Source organism: Amphiura filiformis, chromosome 4, assembly GCF_039555335.1.
Source record: "Amphiura filiformis chromosome 4, Afil_fr2py, whole genome shotgun sequence".
Taxonomy (NCBI): Eukaryota; Metazoa; Echinodermata; class Ophiuroidea; order Amphilepidida; family Amphiuridae; genus Amphiura; species Amphiura filiformis.
Genome location: NC_092631.1, coordinates 5,641,655 through 5,663,863, shown reverse-complemented (window position 1 = coordinate 5,663,863; position 22,209 = coordinate 5,641,655). Strand labels below are relative to the sequence as shown.

The 22,209-nt window shown below is 36.7% G+C and overlaps 2 protein-coding genes across 8 annotated transcripts in view; one reads left to right on the top strand and one right to left on the bottom strand.

Moving 5' to 3' along the window:
• Window positions 1-2,016: 2,016 nt before the first annotated feature.
• Window positions 2,017-10,984, bottom strand: LOC140150502 (UPF0538 protein C2orf76-like). 3 transcript variants are annotated; one of them, XM_072172532.1, is made up of 5 exons: window positions 10,853-10,984; window positions 8,873-9,050; window positions 6,999-7,087; window positions 5,152-5,233; window positions 2,017-2,334 (listed from the first exon to the last, which is right to left on the bottom strand). In XM_072172532.1, exons 2-5 carry the CDS (start codon window positions 8,988-8,990, stop codon window positions 2,264-2,266), a joined length of 360 nt encoding a protein of 119 aa, XP_072028633.1. In that variant the 5' UTR covers window positions 8,991-9,050; window positions 10,853-10,984; the 3' UTR covers window positions 2,017-2,263. The 3 variants fall into 3 exon arrangements, with proteins under 3 accessions (XP_072028633.1, XP_072028634.1, XP_072028632.1); XM_072172533.1 differs by having other exon boundaries at window positions 8,873-8,997; window positions 10,853-10,983; XM_072172531.1 differs by having other exon boundaries at window positions 8,873-9,000; window positions 10,853-10,981.
• Window positions 10,985-11,271: 287 nt separating this feature from the next.
• LOC140150501 (SWI/SNF-related matrix-associated actin-dependent regulator of chromatin subfamily D member 1-like) overlaps window positions 11,272-22,209 on the top strand; it is a 256,208-nt gene continuing 245,270 nt past the window's right edge. For 3 of the 5 annotated variants that reach the window (XM_072172526.1, XM_072172525.1, XM_072172530.1), the window contains exon 1: window positions 11,272-11,403. In XM_072172526.1, coding sequence (XP_072028627.1) covers window positions 11,299-11,403 — 105 coding nt within the window. In that variant the 5' untranslated portion in view covers window positions 11,272-11,298. The remainder of the gene's footprint in view (window positions 11,404-22,209) is intronic. The other 2 variants (XM_072172528.1, XM_072172527.1) reach the window with 1 other exon arrangement.

Below are 22,209 nucleotides of genomic sequence, written 5' to 3'. Positions count from 1 at the left end.
TCGAAAGGAATGCGTGCAAATTGAAGTATGAAATTGAAATTGAATGTGAATTACAAAATATCCAGTATAAGTTGGACACATTGCACGGAATTGAAAAATTGGAGGTGGAGCTAGGTGAGGTATGAAGGACTTAAATAATATTAGAAAGTTAGTTTGAACCGAAAAAGGAATTGAAAGTACGCAAAAATCAACCTTGATTTAAGTTAATGTCATATCTCGCAAGCTAATATCATATTTCGCATTGTGTGCTCTCATTCAAAATACATGCTGCCTCTTGGACAAAAAGTTAAATTGGGTATCGCCGTAAAATGACTCAAAAAATTAAACGGTAGCTACGATTTACTTCCTTTTTTTCGCAAAAGGTGAATGAGTGTGGCATTTATAAAAGAGTTTCAATAATGGGAAGGTTAAACTTGGTTCTTATATACGTGAATATTGATTCGTTAACCTATTTTTACTCACCCTGTATATACGTTTAATACCCAAATGATTTGATGTGCTCATCATTAAGTGTCTATGTGTTTAGTTTAGCGTTGAAAGTGTTCAATTTTAGTATTTACCTCTTTACCTTGACGTGTAAGCAAGTAGAATAGTTTCAGGATATACGAGGTATTGTTGGTCGAAGCAGCCAAAAAAAACCGATTTTCATTATCTGAATCAATATATTTTTGAAAAATAACACTTTGGTGTTTTGCAAAAGTTCATTCTACAAACCATATACTTTGAAAACTTGATGATTTATTGTTGTTAATGAGTTATGTACGTTTAACAAAAGTGTTATTGTTTCAGCCTTCTTTACAACATAACTCAAGAACCAAAGGACCTACAAACGTATATCTGTGATATTTGAAATCTTCTACACTCTCGCTATGAATTGAGCAATGCAATTTTTGCTAAAGCTCACTACCATTTGCAAAATGCTGTGAACTACTTTTTTCTGCTGCTTCGTATACCCTTAATTTTTTAATAATTATCATATGGTTAAGCATTGCTTTTTTCAATCTCTACTAATATATCGCAAATAAAAAATATGGTCTTAAAGGCTTCCTTGAGCATATTGAGGAGAGCCGCGCTTTTAGCATTTTTCGCAATAATTTTGCCATAAGTATTTTGATTATAAAAAAGTCCCGATATTGAACAAGAGGGATTATCAAGCTTTACCATTACCAGGTACGTCTGCATGCAATTACATGCTGCACACTTGTTATTTTATTGTTGTCCTCGGTGGCACATCAGGGGTGGCCAGCGATGAAAATGGTCGTGTTGGTCATAATTTTCGGCCTATTTTACTGGGTCGACTGGACAATTGCGGTCAATTTCTGTCCGGTAGATAGATCTGCCCCACGCCTGTTGCAGATTTTCTTGTCCAGAGGCTTTCCCCCACGAATGACCGAAAAATTGGGAGTAAAGGGCGTTGCCAGAGGCGTTGTGAGGCAATATTTGATCACCACAAACTATAAAATTTAGGATATAGGATTTTCTGACTAGATCAGTCTTACTTAGTATCAGTAATCAGTATTTCTAAGTCATTTCTGGGCTGAAAATATAGAAATATTTTAAGCACGGATTTTTAATTCTCGCTGCACGGATTTCTATTCTCACTGCACGAACGTGCCAGGAGGCACGTTAAAATAGCCCCTGGGGGAAACAATGTATATCTTCAATACGAAAGGTCAAAATTTTCATATGATCGATGGCTTATCCTCCCAGCTTCATAATAAGTACATATCAGTAGATTTATAAATTATACTTTCAATAATTTGCCATAAACTGTGTTTTATATTGCCAACTTCAAAAAATTAAAATTACTTGATATCAGAAGGACATTCCTAGTATTTAGAATGCAATTCGATATGTCTGACGTGCTCTCATGTCCCACGTAAAATACTGTGCAAACGTTGCAATCCAATCCCTTAATGTGCAAACATAATACATCAAAACTTGATCTTCAGACGTGGCATTGTCTTTTTAAAGACATTTCTTGTTTTGGTGAAATACTTTTGTTTAATAAAACATCAAATTTTGAAAGAAAAATAAATCTTAAACATTCTTAGCGTCATTTACAAGCAGAATTTTAAAATCATTCAAGATTATGTTGGAAGACTCAATTATTATCCCAATAACCTGATTGATCATTGGATATTTAAAACCATCCAGTTCCTATCTAGCCTTTGGCTGGATTCACTGACCTATCCCCTCAATTGAGGTTAGTTCAGGCTTATGTTCTTTGGCAATTGATATGAGTATACAGGTTAGATGAAGGTCACCTGGACTTGTTGACCTTGTAGTTCTCATAATCCGCATTCCTGAAGAAAGATATCTCTGTTTCGTTTCCTGGAAAGAAGATGATACAGAAACATAATGAAGTACAGACAGAATGTTGGTCTATATGGCTGCAATTTGACAAGCCCTCGTCCATCAAACAGTCTTTTGTGACTATAAGCCCCTGGTTTTGATTTTCCAAATCTGTAATTAACTCCCACATTCAATAAAAACTTTTGAACATGTTTGTTGTTGTCAGGTAGTTTTTAACCACATCAACAATATCAGTTACTAATCAGTGTCTTGCTTATGAACTGAGGTTTGCCATGTAGTTAAATACATTTTAGACCAAATAAGACCTAACAAACATTAACCAGGCTGCAACAGCCTATTTAACAGGAAATGTTGGCACTTACTGACATACACAACATGTTTATCACATAAAAACAGTCTTTTGTGACTATAAGCCCCTGGTTTTGATTTTCCAAATCTGTAATTAACTCCCACATTCAATAAAAACTTTTGAACATGTTTGTTGTTGTCAGGTAGTTTTTAACCACATCAACAATATCAGTTACTAATCAGTGTCTTACATGTAGTTTTGAACTGAGGTTTGCCATGTAGTTTAATACATTTTAGACCAAACAAGACCTAACAAACATTAACCAGGCTGCAGCAGCCTATTTACCAGGAAATGTTGGCACTTTACTGACATACACAACATGTTTATCACATAAAAAGATCCGGATCATGCAATGATATGAAGAATTCAGTTGGAGAAAAAAACCAATATATTTTTTGAGATATAGTCAAATATAATTGGAAAATGATTTGCTGGGAGGGGTTGGTCCTCTTTTCTATGTTTTTTATATTTGATTATATTTTTTCCTTCTCTTTAATTGCATGTTTATAATAGACATTTTAGCCTGGCTTGAGCATTTGCTTGTCAGAACCTGGTCCCATACGGAGCTATTAAAGATGCTAGTTACAATTAAAGCCTTAAGTTAATGTACGATCTTTTTAATTTTTTAGATTTTTCTTTTTTTCTTCCAAAATGATAAAATAGTTAATATTATATTATAATGCAATCATTATGAAAGTTCCCAATACATTTGGATGCGAAAAACATTAGAAATTTGCAAAGAAACAACATCATAAACTTCACCTTGAAATATCTCACATTTTTGGATTAGGACGGCGAGTCCCGCCTCAGAGTTATAGTCTCCTACGCAGCCAGTTTGGTTACGCTCCCTCCTTATGTGTGGAGGGAGCATAACCAAATGGTTTCGTAGGAGAATATGATATACGACCTTTCCGACATATTATCATAATCTGACAAATTATGATAATATGTCGGACCAACAGAAAATCATCCCGTTTTACTACAAATAGGGTGAATTTGACAGTTTGCTCATAGATTTAAAGGGGCATTTCGTGATCCACAGCCTCATCCCCCACTTTTCCCAAAAAAAGTTGAGATTTTTACACCACTGGATACCTCTGGCTACATAATGTCTATGTACCAAATATTTCTTGCAGATTAATTTGTTTAGCAAAAATATCGCCAAATTTGAATTTCGTTCTGGTGCACCAGAACGAAATTACAACACATTGTATATGGAGCAGTGTAATACACATAATCATGCATAACTCGCAAACGCAAAATCGGAATCAACTGAAATTTTGGAAATAAGCTTTTTTCGTGGATATCTATTATTATTATTATTATTTTATAACACATTTATAAAGCGCATAAACGTAAAAAACATCTCAATGCGCTAACAGCAAAATGACAAAAGCAACAAACAAAGAGTACTCATTACATTGCAAAATAAATAATGTGGGAAAACATGACATAAGTTAAACAAGGAAAGCAATTCTGTACAGGTGGGTTTTTAGCTGTGATTTAAATTGAGCAAGATTGGGTGATTTGCGGATCTGTTCCGGGAGGGCGTTCCACAGTATTGGTGCGGCAACAGCAAATGCCCGTTCACCATAGGTCTTTGTTCGGGAACGGACAATTTGCAGATGGTCATTGGGGCGCACATTACCTGACCTAAGGCTACGAGGTGGAATATAAAGGGTGATCAATTCAGACAAGTATGGAGGAGCAATACCGTGGAACGCTTTGTATGTGAGGAGGAGGATTTTGAATTGGATTCTTTCCTCAATTGGGAGCCAGTGAAGTTGGTCGCGAAGAATTGGAGTTATGTGATCCCGCTTTTTTGTAAGAGAAATTAGACGAGCGGCCATGTTTTGGATTCTTTGAAGTTTGTTAATATCTTTCTGTGGGAGACCGTGGAGGAGTGAATAGCAATGATCAAGCCTGCTGATGACAAAAGCCTGGATGAGTTTGTGAGTGGAGTCCGGGTCAAGGTATTGCGCAGCTTCCCAATCTTGCTCAATGCAAATGTAGCGCCGCGGCACAAGTTATTGACATCTACTGAAACATGTCATAAAAAGAGGATGCTTGGATTACGAAATCCTCCTTTAAGTTGGAACATGTGTAAGTATTACAAATATGCCAAAAAATTTTTGAAAAAAATAAAGGTAACCGTATATTCTGAAAAAAGATCATACATTAAGGCTTTAAAGGTGCATTGTGTGATTTCAACATCTTTTTACAGTTGATAACAAACATTATCTCCAAATGTTCATTATACTCGGACCACTGTGTTGTAATTACTGTCAGACTAAAGACAGAAGATACAAATTGGATTTCTTCGATGGCAAATGACCGAATCTGCAAAAAATTATGTGTCTAGGCCAAGGTTTCAGAATGTATAAATACCTCAACTTTTTGGAGGTAAGTGAGGAGATGAGGCTGTGGATCACAAAATGCCCCTCTAATATTTCAAATTCATTTGGTAAGACCTTTTCCATACATACCAACATTGTTGTCTGCTAGAGTAGTTCTCAATTTCAGCATTAACTTCTCATCATCATCTGAATTGATTACTGGATCACTGGTCTGTAACCACAAAAATGGGTTAACTTATCATGTTAAAATGATTCTATCAAGCATATAATACCTCAACAATCATCGTCATATTCCATTGATTTACTGTAGAATAAGTATAATCTTATAATCTACTAATATATATTTTAAATTGTAAATGTGACCTGTCACGGCGAATGAGCCGTAAATTCTTCCCCCGGTCAAAATTGTTTTATTTTGTGTTTAGAAAATATACAAGATCATAAGCTTTAAAATGGTATATTATTTGACTTCAAACGATATCCAGTAGCAGGGTAATGGTTTGTTGAACTTTGCTCCTTCAACAAAATGGTAGCTTTTTTCGTTTCTACATGTGTCTCTTTTTCCACATTGCTGGCAATAAATATCAAACAGTCATAATTGGCGGTCATATCAAATCATCCCCAAGTCAACGAGGTTCAAGAAAGTTCTCTCATTGTTAATTGTTGGTTATACATACCTATACAAAATACAATGCCTAACCCACCACTTGAACAGGATTTAGTGAAGCAAACAAAGACCAGAGCTATTAAAATTCTATTGTAGAAATTCTAGGTAGAAGCTTATTATCCTCTTCAATAATAGGATTATTGATTGGTGTTTGACTATCAAAATGAGATAATAAGATATCGCGCTAGCTAGAGAAGCCGATGAATACAACCTGCATACACATTTTACGCTGTAACTCAGAATACAATTTAGGGAATTTACGGCTCATTCGAGCTGTACGGTCACAAAAAGGCTAACAAATGTGTTTTTGTATCCAAGTATTACAACACATGAATAATATCATGTTGGAAACAAACTGGCACCTATGCATGGAAGGACTGACCTATGTCAATTCATGTCATAGACATGATACATGTATACCACTATGGCTAATTGTGACTTTTTATCACTCGCCCTTCCCTAATAGATTGATATTCCCTGATATAAGTCCCTCTACCTCTAGTCTTCCTTTCTTTCCCCTCTTTCTGAATAAATCATTAGCAGGGGAAAAAAGACAAAAAAGAAATTAAAAAAAAAAAAAAATGCAACACTTTTAGGTCCGGTCGGCGCCAGTCTGTGGCGGCTAGTCCTGACCGGCGCTGACCGCTGTCAGTCCTTCCATGCATAGGCGCCATTTTCTATGATATAATGCGGTGTAATACTTGGATACAAAATACAATAATAGCCTATTTTGGATAAAAAATATATTAACAGCCTATTTACAATTTTAAATTATATTATTTAGTAGATTATACAATACCGTAAAACCTCGTCTACAAGCATATAGTCTGCTTCTGATGAAAGCTACATTAATCCAGGCGCCATTATGGAGTTTGAGCAAATAATTACGGATTCAAGCATATACAAACAAGTATTATTTTAAGACCAATCTATTGTATTGGTATATTTACGCTTGCTTCGAATTAATTTAGCTTTCATAAAAAACACCATATATGCTTGTAGACGGGGTTTTACGGTATATTCTATAGTAAACTATGTTTCATTCTTTTCTTCCCATCCTTTTCTCTTTTATTTCCCCCTTCCCTCTTGTATTCTTTCTTTCATCTTTTCTCTGAATAGTATAAACAGGTAATGTATGATATCAGTTTCCCAAATATCAAGGACCTTGTGCAAGAAAGACCATCTGAAATAGCTGCCAGATGACAGATGTATACAATATAGAATGCAGAAACTGTCAAATGCCTTTAGGGCAGCTATTGCAGATAGGACCTTCTTGCACTCCTCCTTGATTTCTATCCATTTATCTTACCTTTGCTCCATGAGGCTGATGTTGTATTTTCAGCTGGTCATAGGCATAATTTCTGAATGGTGGTGGAAGGCCACTTCTGCTTTTGATATCTGATGGAAATTTATAGAAGAGGGAAAACCTATTAAAGATAAACCCCTGGGGGGGGTACTCAGTACAAATGACCATACAGGGACGTGCCGCAAACATGGGTAGCATTTTCAGCCTTCTGGTATATCAATGACCCCTTTTTCAAAACCTATTTTGGTATATGAATGGGTCCTTTTTTCAAAATTTTCTCAATTTTTTCGGAAAACAGCCCAATTTTTCCTTAATCTAGCCAAAATTTTCAAAATTTTCCCAAAATTTGTAAAAACTAAGACAATTTTGGTAAATTCGGCCGAAAATTTTGACTTTTGGTATATTAATGGGTCCAAACTTCTTGAAGTATTTGGTATATTTATGGGTCTACTTCCAAAATCTCAGCGGCACGTCCCTACCAAAAGAAAACCAAACTTGAGTACCCCCCGCCCGGATAAACCACACTGTGTCGACACCCTGTATTATAAATATTTTGTCCCTGCAACTTAATACTCCATTGGTGAGCGTTGTGCGATTGGTATTACACCGAATGCAAGAAAAGGAGCCCTATCTGATTAGCTAGAAATCAATCACTATATCGCTCAGTGATGAAGCACAAACTCAAAATGTAGAGATGTATTTCAATTCTATTTAAATCAATATTCTATTATTGACGCAGATAAAGAAAGTTGCATAGTGTCTCGATATAGACTTGTGATTTAATATGCTATACAGCACATGGATCTGTGCTGAATGGGCTATGCGTGTTCATTTTGTATGATTATAATTATATTTCTCAAATAGGTGAATTTATCACATTTTTAATGTACGATTTAAAAATTGTTATGGTGAAAATGCAGTAAAATATATGTGTTTAATGAAAACAGCAGTCACCGCTGAGTGTAATGAATTTCCAGTTAGTGTATTGAAAACAAAACCTGGGTTTTGCCATTTTCTTGTAATGGCAACATCATATGGGGCACTAAGCATGCACAGATCGTAAAAATGTGTAGAATAGAAACTCTGTGGTATCTCATTTTGTGTAAATGGTATGCTTAGCCTGAGTCGCTTGGCCTATCTCGAACAAAATCGCCATGCATAGCTTTTGAAAAACGAGTGGATTCGCATACTATCATGGCAATTTTTGACACGAAGATATAGGGATGATGACGCTGTGAAACATTCACCAAACTACAGCTAAATTATTTCAAGGGCCACAGACCCAGAAATGATTTATTCATCACCAAAAAACAGGCCTTGCCGTTTAGATTTTAAAGGCGATTGGTTAATCACTCGCTAGCATGATATGGGCGAGTGGTTGAATTTTCACAAATATCACTTATTTGGGTATAATCAAGTAGAGCTTCGAGGCTTGGAGGGGCACAGAATCGACTAAATGCCGAAATGGCTGATTCAAGAATTTTGGGAGATTTGCATCGATTGATATTTAGTGTCTATGGCGAGTGGAAAGTCGCTCACCAGAAATCAAGTTTGACCGAAAAAGCGATTGCTTAATACCTCAAAATAACAAAAATAATTTCAGGGTATACCCTCCAGCCTATTCCCCGATGCCTCATGTTCGCTAAAAAGATTGTGTCCCAAGCGAGCGCTCTAATTGGATAGTAAAATTAGCCAGCACTCAACTTGGGCTAGCTATAACCCTGCAATAGGTCGTAGACTTGTGGATATCACAACATTATTTTAATCCTTGTGGGAAAATCGCAATTTTTTGGGGGCCTAAGAGTCGGTCAGATGTGGACAAACTTATAAACATTTTTAAATTTAAGCCCTTTGATTTTAAAGTGTTTTATCCTTACCATTCTTAATGAATTCCATAAAGTCTTCCACTAGCATTGCTCCATCTATGTTCTTGTACACAATGTGTTTGATGTTCCGATGTTCAAAAGAACGGATCAGGCGTACTGTTACAATCATTGTGTATCTTCTTTTAAATCACCAACAAATGAAAGAATAAAACTCAAGCTGAGTAAAAGGCTGTTAAAAAAATGATGATAAGGGTTTTTTAATATGCAAATATTTTGATATTTTGATTGAAAATTTGTAGCGTTCACATACAGGGTTGTAGCTAGAGAATTTTTAGTGGCGGGCGGTAATTGAGGGATTTTTCGTGAAATTTTCAATTTTATTGAAAATTCACGTAAATTTGGCCAAATTCTTTGTGATTTTGCCATTTTTGACACTTGAGTGCTGGGTGCTAGAGCTTAAATTGTTTATCAGTGGTGGGCTCTAAATCTGAGTGCCGGATGCTGCCGCCCGCCACCGCCCGCCGTAGCTACATCACTGTTCACATAATATGTGTATATATTTTCAATCAAAATATCAATTGGTATAAATGTCCACAGTTTTTATTTCCCTCGTACAGAAGGTGGGCAAAATGTTGAATTATCATATCATTAGGCCACCTTAAAAATAATCTGTCTCAAAGTCCTTCTCAAGTTGAAAACCTAATACCAAATGCATTTTTTTAGAATTTCTTTCCTTACATTTTTTTGGATCTGTGGGATGAGCTTTTTGACAAGAATAGACCACCTTTTCATCTCTCCAGGGGGTTTCACTGTGGTCAAGATGAAGAATTTTATTGAGATACTATTTAGGCTATTTTGATGTCCCACTGGATACTCAATCCAGTGGGAATAACATGAAAAAGGCAGGTGATTTTACAAACTATTAAATTAAGATAGCCTTAGAAGAAAAACAATTAAATTTTAGGCAAATTCATATAATTTCACATCAAAGCCAACCAACCATCTCTCAACAAAGACGGGGGCAGGTTCAAACTTTCAGGAGTCTACGAGTCTGTTAAAAGGACGCACTATAACAGTGGATGGGCAGTGATTAGGAAAGGAAAACACTAAAGAGGCATGAAAAGGGGGATTCGTTAAAGATACCATATTTCGTCAAATAGTCGCCCCCCCACCACTTTTTTCAACCAAGATGTTTCAAAAATGCCGATATTTCCATGCTATCTTGTGTAGTAAGCTTACCAAGTTAAGCATGGTCAATAATACTTTTAATAGCGTCAATAATTGGCGAAAATCTGGATCAGAAACCCGGAAGTGAGCCAGAAGTCAGTGTTTCTAGTTCATAGTTCGTCATTTTAGCGTGTGTTTTTAGTTTACCTAATGATTTTATAGGGAATTATCGTTCTAAAATTGACCTTGAATAAACGCCCCCCCCCTTGGGAAAATGTAACGCCCCCGGGGGCGTTTATTTGATGAAATACGGTAGGCCTACATGGAAGAGTTAATTAAGGGTACTTGGTTATGGTTACCTGCCGCTGTGGGGTGGGATTATATTCAGGGATAACAAAGATGATTAAAATCACAGTGGTACGGGATGGAATTACGGAAAGCACCGCCGGTTAGGCGTGTGTCGCTAATTTTCTTGTAAGTCAAATCTATCAGTTGCACACAAATCAATATAAATCAGAGTTTTATGCTTAAATGTAATAGCCAGAGTATGCAAAATGGGCAAGTGGACTACGGAGAGGTCTACGACATAGCTTGCGACACCATCACGGCGTCTTCATTCAGCGTAGTGTTTTCATGGGGTTTTCAGTTTCTGAAAGCTCTAAATGTCCGCGTTAGAAACATATGTAAAACTCGTTTTCTACCAGGGTCAACATGTGACCATCGAGCTACTAATACATGTAGATAGTACATGTAGCCCGGGCATGTAGCTACCATGATGTGACTCATTCCCATTGGGCCTTGATCATCATCATGTCACACCAGGAAGCTTAAATTTTATATTTTATTCTAAAAAAAATAGATCACCTGTGTCATGTCACAATCTACATGTAGCTGCAGCTTGCCTTTTCTCACTTTCTGTACTAAGTTCTTGCTATGTTCAGTCTAAGAAAGATACAAAGTGGTTACATTCTGTGAGTGAGTGTGTATTATTATAAACAACAATCACAAGCACAGATAATTTGTAAACAGCATGACTATATAAAGTCGATTTGTTGACATGGACTGGCTAAAACACTTTGATTGAGGGGTGAACACTTGTAGTTTTTAATACTAAAACGGCCAGGAAACAAACTCATACATGAGATAACAATAATACGAAAATTAATTGATATTATGCAGTTTTTGTAAGATAACAAACTATAAATACAAGTGGTATTTTAACCTCAAATGAATTTGGTAGAATTTTAAATACCCTACTTAAAAATGGACTAGCTCTAAAGGTCAATCAGGGACAAAAGGTCACTTCAAAAATGGCGTCTCATCCGTACATGCCGGGCGGAGTTCCACAACAACGTTATCCTTCTCATGGACAGCCGGGAGGACCCATGCGAGGATATGGAGGAAGCGGATACCCGGTAAGATATCATTAATTACATTTGTTTCAAAGAAATTCTGAAATACATTGTCATAATTTCGTTTTGGGGCATAAAGTATCGGCCCTAAATGACCGAACAAAGAAATTGTATTGGTTTGTACAGGAATACAAAGGGCTGACTTCCTATAAAAGTTCGATATCTTCTTCTTCATGTTCTTCCTAATCCTAGAATCTAGTTCACCACGTAAACTTGTATGGCTCAAAATTCGGACCGCTCGCCATTAAGTTTACTGCTTTCTGTGTTTTGAAATTTGTTGACGTTTTAACGACTGGGTCACGTCACATGCATGACGCCGCTGGTGGGTACCATTACAACCAACCAAACTTCAGAAGAAAAAAAACCTCGATCGCCGATAACGATGTGATATGGGACTTACATAAGGCTTACATAGGATTACACAGAGATATTTCTTGCCAAAATTTGACCATTTCTAGTAGCGAGGACAACACTTTTTAGGTTTATTCCAGGAACATCTACAAATTTGGTATCACTATCACTGTAAAGAGCATTAAGAAACTTAAACAGTACCAAAATCAGCTCTATAGCTCAAAATATGGGGGAGTTATACCTATTTGAAGTTGTGAAGGGTAGCGGAATTGTCTGTCATTTTTTGTTTATAAAATGGTACCCTGGATTTATTTGTCTAGCACTTGTATATTTTTACAAGTAACACTTACAAATCTGGTATCATTGTAAATGGCATTAAAAAAGAAAGACAATGGTGCCAGAATCAGCTCTATAACTTAAAATATGGGGAGGTTATCCCTATTTAAATTCATATGAAGTTTACTGGGTTTTGTTGTGAGTCAATTTTTTGCGTACAATACAGTATTCACCTGTATTCACCTGTCTTCTCGGGCTCTGATGGAGGCTATAAAAAGCCTATAAAACGCCCACCTTAAACATCTAAATTATACTGCATAGCCTAATAAGTGAGTAGGAGTTAGTAAACTGACTTCTGCTGCCAATCGGGTCCAATTCCATATGTGTACTTGTTGTACCACATACAGCATTATTATTGCCTCCAAGAAGTAAATAAATAAATATTGTAAGTAAATAAACAAGTAAATTTAGGAATGAATGAATTTGGAATAAATTAAAAAAACCCAAAAACAAACAAATGAATTTGTAAATCATAATCTAATGTGACCCATGCACATGAACATGTTCTGCCAGTGCCATTAGTTACTTGTCAACCTCATCTGACACTGCACTACTCAACTTTAGTATTGAAAAAAAAAAAAAATACAAAGGAAGTGAAAAAAAATTGAAAAAAAAATTACACAGATTCTTAAGTATCATAGAGTTGATTAAAAGTAGTAACAAAAATAATATCACTTGAATTAAGTGTGCATTTTGCATTTTACCACATACGACATGACCCGATATGCGCTACATCTCCCACCCCAGTGCCAGCCCGATCAGGAACAACATGTGCACCGCCACCTCACCACTTCTCCCCGTACTGTCGTATTTTCACGGCCAATTGCAAATACGGGTATCACAGTAATTCCGTTTGCGCATCTATGCGCGATGGATTTCTGCAGAAGAATGACCACAAACATCTTCAAAATACTCTAAAATTTCATATTATATGGGTGTAATATAGGTGTAATGACCTCCTTCTGCTCCATTTCAACAACTTTTTACGCCAAAAACCATGAAAATCTTACCAAAAAAATAGACCTAAAAAACTGAAAAATTAGGGGCTTTCCCAAAACAAACCCCGTCGTGTTTGGTATGAGTGCAAAGGTCACAAAATTTCCCACAAAATGATGACATCATCCAGGTAAGTCTCGTGGAGTCTCGTGGATAAATCCAAATTGAGATTTCGTGAATTTCAAGCAGACGAAAAAATGGCGTCCCGTCGATTGAGTCGCTACAGTGCAACTCCTGAACTTCAACAAGTTCATGACATTCAAAAACATGCTTAATGTTCTTCTTTTGTGGAAAACTTTACATAATCGGAAAATTTCATCTTTAAACTCTGTAAAAATAATTTTCTATTGTATTTGGAGTTTTGAAAGGATGAGAAACGGTGAGATGTTTTCACTAAGTTTCACATACAAACAGATACAAATTGCGTAAATCATCGTATGCGCTGATCTCGCTATTTCTAGGCAAGTTGGCCCTACTTTGTCTGCGTTATGTGAAAAAGGACAGTCTTAAGTAAGTACATTGTATAAGTGCAACGCTTTTGATGTTTTGATGTTTCGGGAGACTGGGAGGGATCATAATCAAAAAATGATGGAGCCTATTCTTGACTGTGTAATATTCCTTCACCACATTGCAGTGCGGTAACAGTCTTATACATGGACAGATATAGTATCAGTTTGTGAATGAGGACATCGTATAAGTTCCTTGTACTACCTAGAATCTACAATCCCCGAAATATGTCTTGAAACATAAAAGCGTCTTTAGGGGAAAATAAGTCCCCCCACTCCCCGTGCAATGTTGAAACGTGCAAATGTGTTCAGCGTGTCTCCAAAGTGTCGCAACATTGAATGATGGGGGTGGGGAAGGGAAAAGTGTTAATTGATGGCCCAGCTTTCTTCTAATTCCAAATATTGAACATTTTTATCCACATTAAAAATACACTTTTGATTTCATTCAAGATGCCTAAAGCGTTTCAACGACATTTTTCGGGGATTGTCTGAAGCAATCGCAAAAATTAACATCTGATTTTAATCTTTTGGCTATAACTTTAAAACTACTTGATAGAATCACTCCAAATTTTCAATGAATATTAGTTAGTGCATAAGCTATGATGTGGATATAAAATAAAACAACTAATTGTATCAATTTTGACTATATCGCCCTGCACTACAAGCAGGTTGCATCCATCACCTGTGTATGTCTACACTCATAGATTGCATACAATAGCGCTCTTTTCAAACATACTAATCTTACAGATGTGAGTGATCAGCATGATATAGTTCAATGCATAGGTACCGCGTGAAAAAAATTCCATGACTATTTATTAATAGATAGGCTATGATGTGGGCACAAAATAAAACAACTCATCTTTTATTTAGGTATTGGTCAAATAATTCTTTTGTACTCCATCCATTTGCATATCTTCTGGAGCGTGCCTATAGAGGAGATGATTTGAACTAATGACCTCATGTGCAAGCACTCTAAAACAGGCTTCCTCAAATATATTTGTTGAAGCGCCACATGAAATAAAAAAAACCTTGCAAAGCGCCACTCAATGGCTGCGAAGTCGCCGGGGGAGTCAGAGCCCCCCTCTGAAGCTATCGATTTTTTTAAATTTGAGGTGCAAATGACACCATTTGGTGCAACATTTTGTACTATTATTAGCCTGTCTTTACAAGGATAACATGGGAATCGCATTGTTTTTTATTTTTTAAAAATCTAAACGGCGCCATGCTGCCACTGGGCTCACGGGCCACATGTGATGCCAGCTATTTGCGGAGCCCTGCTCTAAAACTTATGAAACGTATGAAACTTGAACGGGGGTGGGTGTGTGTGGGGGGGTGGAGGGGGTGTTATCTGACAATTGTTATATTGCCCATATTCATGACCTTTAAAGATGTCCGGATCTATGTGTGTCTTTATTACAATTAAAAAGAAACAATCAATTATCATGCCATAGATAGATTAGGGTTTTAAAACTTATTTTCGTGTTTCACAATGTCAATTGTCATGAATACAGAAGAATAGTTTATCTTACAATTGCTATAGTGTCCATATTCATAACATTTAAAGATGTCCGGATCTATTTGTGTCTTTATTACAGTTAAAAAAAACCAATCAATTATCATACCATAGATAAATTAGGATTTTAAAACTTATTTTCGTGTTTCACAATGTCAATTGTCATGAATACAGAAGAAAAGTTTACTGGTTTGAATAAGTCACACACAAAAAAAAAAGGAAAAAAAAGGTGAAACTGTTGGGGTTCGAACCACTAGCCTTTAGTTTCACCGTCTAAAGTACTGTCCATTACACCACGCTGTCATGTTGAAATAATTACGGGATTCCGTGATATATGGGTGCGCATTGCATTCTCGTGATTATGAAAATGGTAAATCTCGACAGACGATTTACATTTGCTAAAATCAGTAAAATGTAAATAATGTTAGAGCTAACAAAACGTAAAATAGTAAAATTAGATGTAGTTTTTAACAAGCTTTCAAACAAAACACTTTACAAATAAAAGTTGACACCAAATCGGCCTAAATTATGAATTTTGTCAACGGTTTACCATTTCTAAATTAAAGAAACTCATTGTATTAATATTCAGTATTAGACTATGGTAAACCGTCAAATCACTATGTGATTCAATGGGACGATTTACAATCGACTTTACCATTTCACGCAAATAAAATGATAAATTTTAAAGATATCTCTGCATGAGTAGGCCTACTTCATGAGCGTACTAATGCGATTTTTTTATCGGTTCGTTTTGGGTTTTTTTTGCTTTGGGGGAGGGCGTTGGTCTGAAAAAGGTGAAAAAGGTCGTTTTTTGACTATATTTCCATGCACTGCAGCCTTCACGCGATACATATGCATTGAACTATATCATGCTGATCACTCACATCTGTAAGATTGGTAATGTTTGAAAATAGCGCTATTGTATTCAATCTATGATTGAAGACATACACAGGTGATGGGTGCAACCTGCTTGTAGTGCAGGGCGATATAGTCAAAATTGATATAATTAATTGTTTTATTTTATATCCACATCATAGCTTATGCATTAACTAATATTCATTGAAAATTTGGAGTAATTCTATCAAGTAGTTTTAAAGTTACAGCCAAAAGTTTAAAATCAGATGTTAATTTTAGCGATTGCCTCAGACAATCCCCGAAATATGTCTTGAAACATAAAAGCGTCTTTATGTGAAAATAAGTCCCCCACTCCTCCGTGCAATGTTGAAACGTGCAAATGTGTTCAGCGTGTGTCCAAAGTGTCGCAACATTGAATGATGGGGGTGGGGAAGGAAAAGTGTTAATTGATGGCCCAGCTTTCTTCTAATTCCAAATATTGAACATTTTTATCCACATTAAAAATACACTTTTGATTTCATTCAAGATGCCTAAAGCGTTTCAACGACATTTTTCGGGGATTGTAGATATTAAAACGCACTGGGTATTTATTTGGGTATTATCGCACGGGATTCTCTGTTCAAATGCTGGTGGAATAGCTATGACCTAGTTGCAGTTGCCCTCATCCAACTAAGCAACTTTATCTAGGCATGGCATGGGCCCACTCGCAGACAGTTTAATATAGGGACTAGCGGTCACCCGTCTTTCGCGGTTCGGAAATTTATACAATTTTACAAAATGCATCACCACCCTCCAAGTTTTAATTTTATTGCGAAAAATTTTATCAACTTCCGATACCGATTGATCAGTCGTTTTATTTCATTCATTTCATTATAATCAACTTCTTCTTTGTTCCCCCCTCCCTGTGTTGTCCCCTATCCTCCCGTTCTTTCCACTGTTCCCCCCTTAGTTCACATCCCTCTTCTCCGCTCTGCCTCTTATCTGTCCGTAGTATCATGGCCAACCCATGGCACCCATACACTCTCCTCACTCATTTTGATTTTCCCGTGTTTATTATTCCCACTTGCTTCAGAGGCAGCGTGTTGATACGCGATGTTGTGAGATGACGCGAACTAAATGATACACATTTTTTTGTTTGACGCGGTGTGTTGATAGGCGGACATAGTAACTGATGCTCCCTATTTTGAGGTCCCTGGGTATTTTTTAAGGTATTTTTGATCATTTTTAGACTTTAATCACTGAGATTGAAAAAAATGAGGTGAATATGCAGCGTAACTCGGTGAATGAATAGGTTTGCAAAAGTGAAATTTGCAGTTGCATCACCACCGTTCGAGTTTTTATCACGAAAAGTTTTGCAACTCGGTAATTTGTTATAGATGCTAGGTGAATTCAAATTTGCCATCAAACTGCATCATTTTATATAATTAAAGCCCTTGAGTAAAGAAAGCCAAAACTGAAAACCTTTTTGTCATACATGTAGCACTTTCTGTACATAGCAAAGTTACATCTTGTCAAAGAGCAAAATTCCCCAAAACACCATTTCGGTGGTGTTTCTAGATCTTAGTCTCATGATGATAGCAGCTTTTTTTAATGGAACTGCCAGGTTACCCTGAGTAAAGATAAACACTTGTGCTGAGCATGAAATTGGTCACTTATCGCTCACTGTTCAAAATGTGACATCTACACCAATTACAGTCCCCGAAACTGTCTACTTTTTAACCGACCTCAATTCCGAAACATTTAGTGATAGTTAAAAATGCGATCCCCAACCCTTTGGTTACCTTTGGACGAATTTGCAGAAATCTCTGTGTCTGAAATTCCCTGGTACAAACATCGAAAATGTCGCATTTCTCAGTCCTGGTGATGATACTATATCCGCATCGCTGTTTTCATACATGAATATGCATATCTCTGACCCCTGTAAGGTAAAAAACGTGGCGTTGATTTCAACCGATTGTGACCTTTTCATGAATATTTAATATGCAGCTTGATACTGACGTCATATCTGAGGTGACAGGAGGCAGCTGATACCATTTTGGTCAACTGAACTCGACTCGTGTGTTCTTTTGGTTGACATAAATCGAACAAAATTTTCAATAACGGGTAATAGTAGGATTTCAATTTTTTATTAATGAAGTTACTTGTAGTTTTGAGGAATCACAAAGTTGTTTTTGGAAACTTAGATGTTTGTTTCAACTGATGATATAGGATCGCAAGGTGACTGAATTCGTGAAGAGATTTGCTTGTTTGAGTGGTAGTAGGATACGGGATGTAGGCTATAATATTTACAGTAATTTCTTGGCCCAACTGGAACACTATAAACGCTAGTGGCTCCACGATAAACACACGCGAATATAGCGTGGTACAGAAGAAAGCATACACACGCCTTACATTGCGTACACGCTTAGTACGCTACAAGGATGCAACGCGAATGTTCCAGTTTGGCCAAGAAATTACTGTAAATATTATAGTTCTCTGTGTTTGACCGGCTCCGACGTCTCAATTCACGCGGAATTATTCGTACCTGCTAACCAGACAGCAATACTGCGTATTGACAGCAATACTGCGTATTGCTGTATGGAACCAGACATACTGCCAGGTGGTGGCCGCATTGCATTCTCTAAATTCAGTAAATTTTCATCGTCAACCGTGTAATTGAATGGGATTATTTTGAAATTTTAAAACGCTTGAAATATCACAAACAAATAGCCCTATGTTGACAAATAATATTGGAAAATGCCATACGGCCGGGCGGTTTCACAAGTTGCCGGCTCGATCATGTCATCGGCCACCTGGGAACTGCGATCAAAATCCCTCAAAAATTCCATGTGCGATTGTCTTATCACCATAAAAATCATATATTTGGGTCAAGTGAAGTATAGAAAACATATTTATGTAGGTTTCCTTGACTGGCCTGTCCAATCTGTTCTTTTAAATTCCTATGTAAATATATGTATTGTGTTTGGGCCCCAGTCTAGGCGAATTAGCTGACTAGCAAATGTGTTAACTAAGGTTTGCCTCTCATACCTACAGTTATCAGATGACATTTCTTATAACGAATACTGCTTTCCACAAAGTTGTACAATAACCTTGCGTAAATCGTGTAGCACAAATTCACTTACAAATTTCAGGTCCTACATTGTTAACCCTAACACTGACCCATGCTTTTTGGTATCGGAAGTCAGAGAAGATCCGATTTTTCAAGAAGAAGAAGAATTTTGACTTGGCACCCCGGTTCGAACCTTTGACCCCTCGCATGCTTAAGCTTAGCGAACGCGGACCGGTAGCTGCTCGGGTTATTGCTGCCCGGCCAGCAATTCTGTGAGCATATCACACTTCGGGTGATTGCGTCATCGCAGACCCTGGGATGCATGCATGTTATGAATTTTTCATAGGCATAATCGGTATTGTAAAAACCGAAAACCGATAAACCGTCTGTGTAAAACCGATATAAACCGAAAAATCGGTTTTTGAAAAAAAAAAAAAAAAAAAAAAAAAAATCGATTTTTTTTTTTTTTTTTTTTTTTTAAATTTTTTTTAAAATTTTTTTACAAGTTTTTAATGTTTTTCCTACCCATAAACAAACTCTAACCCTCCCCAAACTGTACTACATAATATACAAACCCACCCAGCCTAACTAGCCTAACACTGTTGCCCCAAACCCCAAAATGGAATAGGGGTGAAATTGATTTCACCACAAAATCGGACCTATATTTAGCATGTTTAGTAAATGCATGAATATATATTAATAAAGTTTCAATTACTTTATTTAGCATCATCTTATCAAAATGGCCATTTTTATGGCTAATTATAGGAAGGAGAAACATTTCACATAATTTTGGAAAAAAAAAAAAAAAATCTAAAATTCTGAAAATACAAAGAAAATACATTAGAGTGCACAAGTTGTTTTCTTCTAGGTAAGAATTTTTATCTTACATGCACCAGTTTCTTTCTTGCAGGTTAGAAATTTGATAAATAGGCCCATGCATGAATTTTGTATATGATGACCTATTTATCAAATTTCTAACCTGCAAGAAAGAAACTGGTGCATGTAAGATAAAAATTCTACCCAGAAGAAAACAACTTGTGCACTTGAATGTATTTTTTTGTATTTTCAGAATTTTAGATTTTTTTTTGAAATTCAAAAATTCTTTAAAGGTTTCTCTTTTATAATTTAGCAATAAAAATATCAAATCGATGAAATGAGGCAAAATAAAGTAATTAAAACGTTATTAACACATTCATGCATTTAAAACATACAAAATTAAATACCTGTCCGATTTTCAAGGTGAAATCAATTTCTCCCCTAATAAGGGGGCAAGGGTTTTGGGTTAGGTTAAAGGTTAGTTGGGCTTGGGTGGGTTTGTATAGTTATAGTAAGGTTTGGTAGAAGGGATAGTCGTAAGGTTGGGGTGGGTTAGAGGGTTATAAGGTTAGGAAAAACATTTAAACAAAATAAAATTTGAAAAAAAATATATATAGGTCCGATTTTCAGGTGAAATAAATTTCATCCCTAATTCCCGATTCGGGCAGGGGTGTTAGGTTAGTTGGGCTTGGGTGGGTTTGTATAGTTATAGTAAGGTTTGGCAGAAGGGGTAGTCGTAAGGTTGGGGTGGGTTAGAGGGTTATAAGGTTAGGAAAAATATTTATAAAAAAATTTAAAAAAAAAAAAAAAAATTTTTTTTTTTTTTTTTTTTTTTCGGTTTATGAAAAAACGGTCGGTATCGGTTTCGGTATTGATTTCAAACCGATATAAACCGCGAAATTCGGTATACCGAATATGCCTAATTTTTCATCGTGGTATTTTGTGGTTTTTACTGGTGTTAGGGGTAAAGGACACTCTAATCTGGAAAAATACATGTATTTTAACCCTAACACTGACCCATGCTTTTTGGTATCGGAAGTCAGAGAAGATCCGATTTTTTCAAGAAGAAGAAGAATTTTTGACTTGGCACCCCGGATTCGAACCTTTGACCCCTCGCATGCCAAGCGAACGAACGCGGACCGGTAGCTGCTCGGGTTATTGCTGCCCGCCAGCAATTCCGTGAGCATATCACACTTCGGGTGATTGCGTCATCGCAGACCCTGGGATGCATGCATGTTATGAATTTTTCATCGTGGTATTTTGTGGTTTTTACTGGTGTTAGGGTTAATGTCATCATCTGAATCTGATTGAGTGATTCCATTTATTTTCAAAATCCTTGCAAATGAGATATTTTGAAGAGAAATTCGGTCCTATGAAGTCTATGGCACTAGCAAAATTAGGATTTTCACAGGCCCAGGATGTAGGTTTGATCCACCAGTCCTTCCTGCTACGCACTGCTACGAGATCGGGGCCAAGGTACTCAGGCTAGGGACTCGCTGCCTCATTAGAATTCATTATGGCTATCGAGTATCGTGCTCAAAGCAGCCTCTTGTTTTATCGGATTTTTCATTGAAAATTATATTTTTATCGGTATTTTCATTGAAAATGAAATAAATTTGGAAAACTGATGCAGCATACAACTTCTAGGTATGTGTAAGACATATTGTATTGAATCCATTGATATATTCAGGCTGCAACATTTGTGAACAGCCCAGGGTTCACAGTTTATCGCGTTTTCGCGTCCAGGACGCTTTTTGAACTCACTGGACCCGGAAAAAGTAAGATTATGTAACCTGAATGGGTCCAGCAGGCTGTGCTTGGACCCGGAAAAAAATCCCATATAAGAAATAGAAAATATCATCATAAATCGCCATTGTGCGATAACCCAGCTCAATCGGCTCACTTTTCATTCATAAATTACATACAATTACAAAAAACGCTGCAGCATGATATAGTCATCGCTATTTCATGCACATGTGACGGGACCGAGCGGCTAGGTACTTAGGTAACAAGTGGTTTAATTGGTGGGTTTGCCGGAGCTGGAATCCGGCTACGCACTGGAGGAGTCTGTGATGGACCACAAAGAAATCTACGGTGATACCTTGTTTTTACTTTCAACTGGTACTTATTTATTCTTGGCACTACTATAACTATAACATTCTACTGGTTCTCAGTCTACTACTATCTTCAAAAACCAATAGTCATCACATGTGCTAATCAACAACAGGCTGTTAAGATCTGTCAAGGAAGGCAGCAGTACAAGTAAACACGAGCTACTGCGCTAGCAATAGTACACGGGAGTGAATAACAGCTAACGGACTAACAGAGATCGATCGAGCAACTTATCCCAGATCCATTGGTACAACCAGGCGAGCAAACAACAGCAG

Excerpts from the sequence above, each read along its gene's own strand:
- LOC140150502 (XM_072172532.1), bottom strand. The coding sequence starts at position 8,990 with ATGATTGTAACAGTACGCCTGATCCGTTCTTTTGAACATCGGAACATC. Across the intron at positions 7,088-8,872 it reads TATGGAATTCATTAAGAATG|ATATCAAAAGCAGAAGTGGC; the intron begins GTAAGGATAAAA and ends AATTTCCATCAG. Across the intron at positions 2,335-5,151 it reads TCTAGCAGACAACAATGTTG|GAAACGAAACAGAGATATCT; the intron begins GTATGTATGGAA and ends TCTTCTTTCCAG.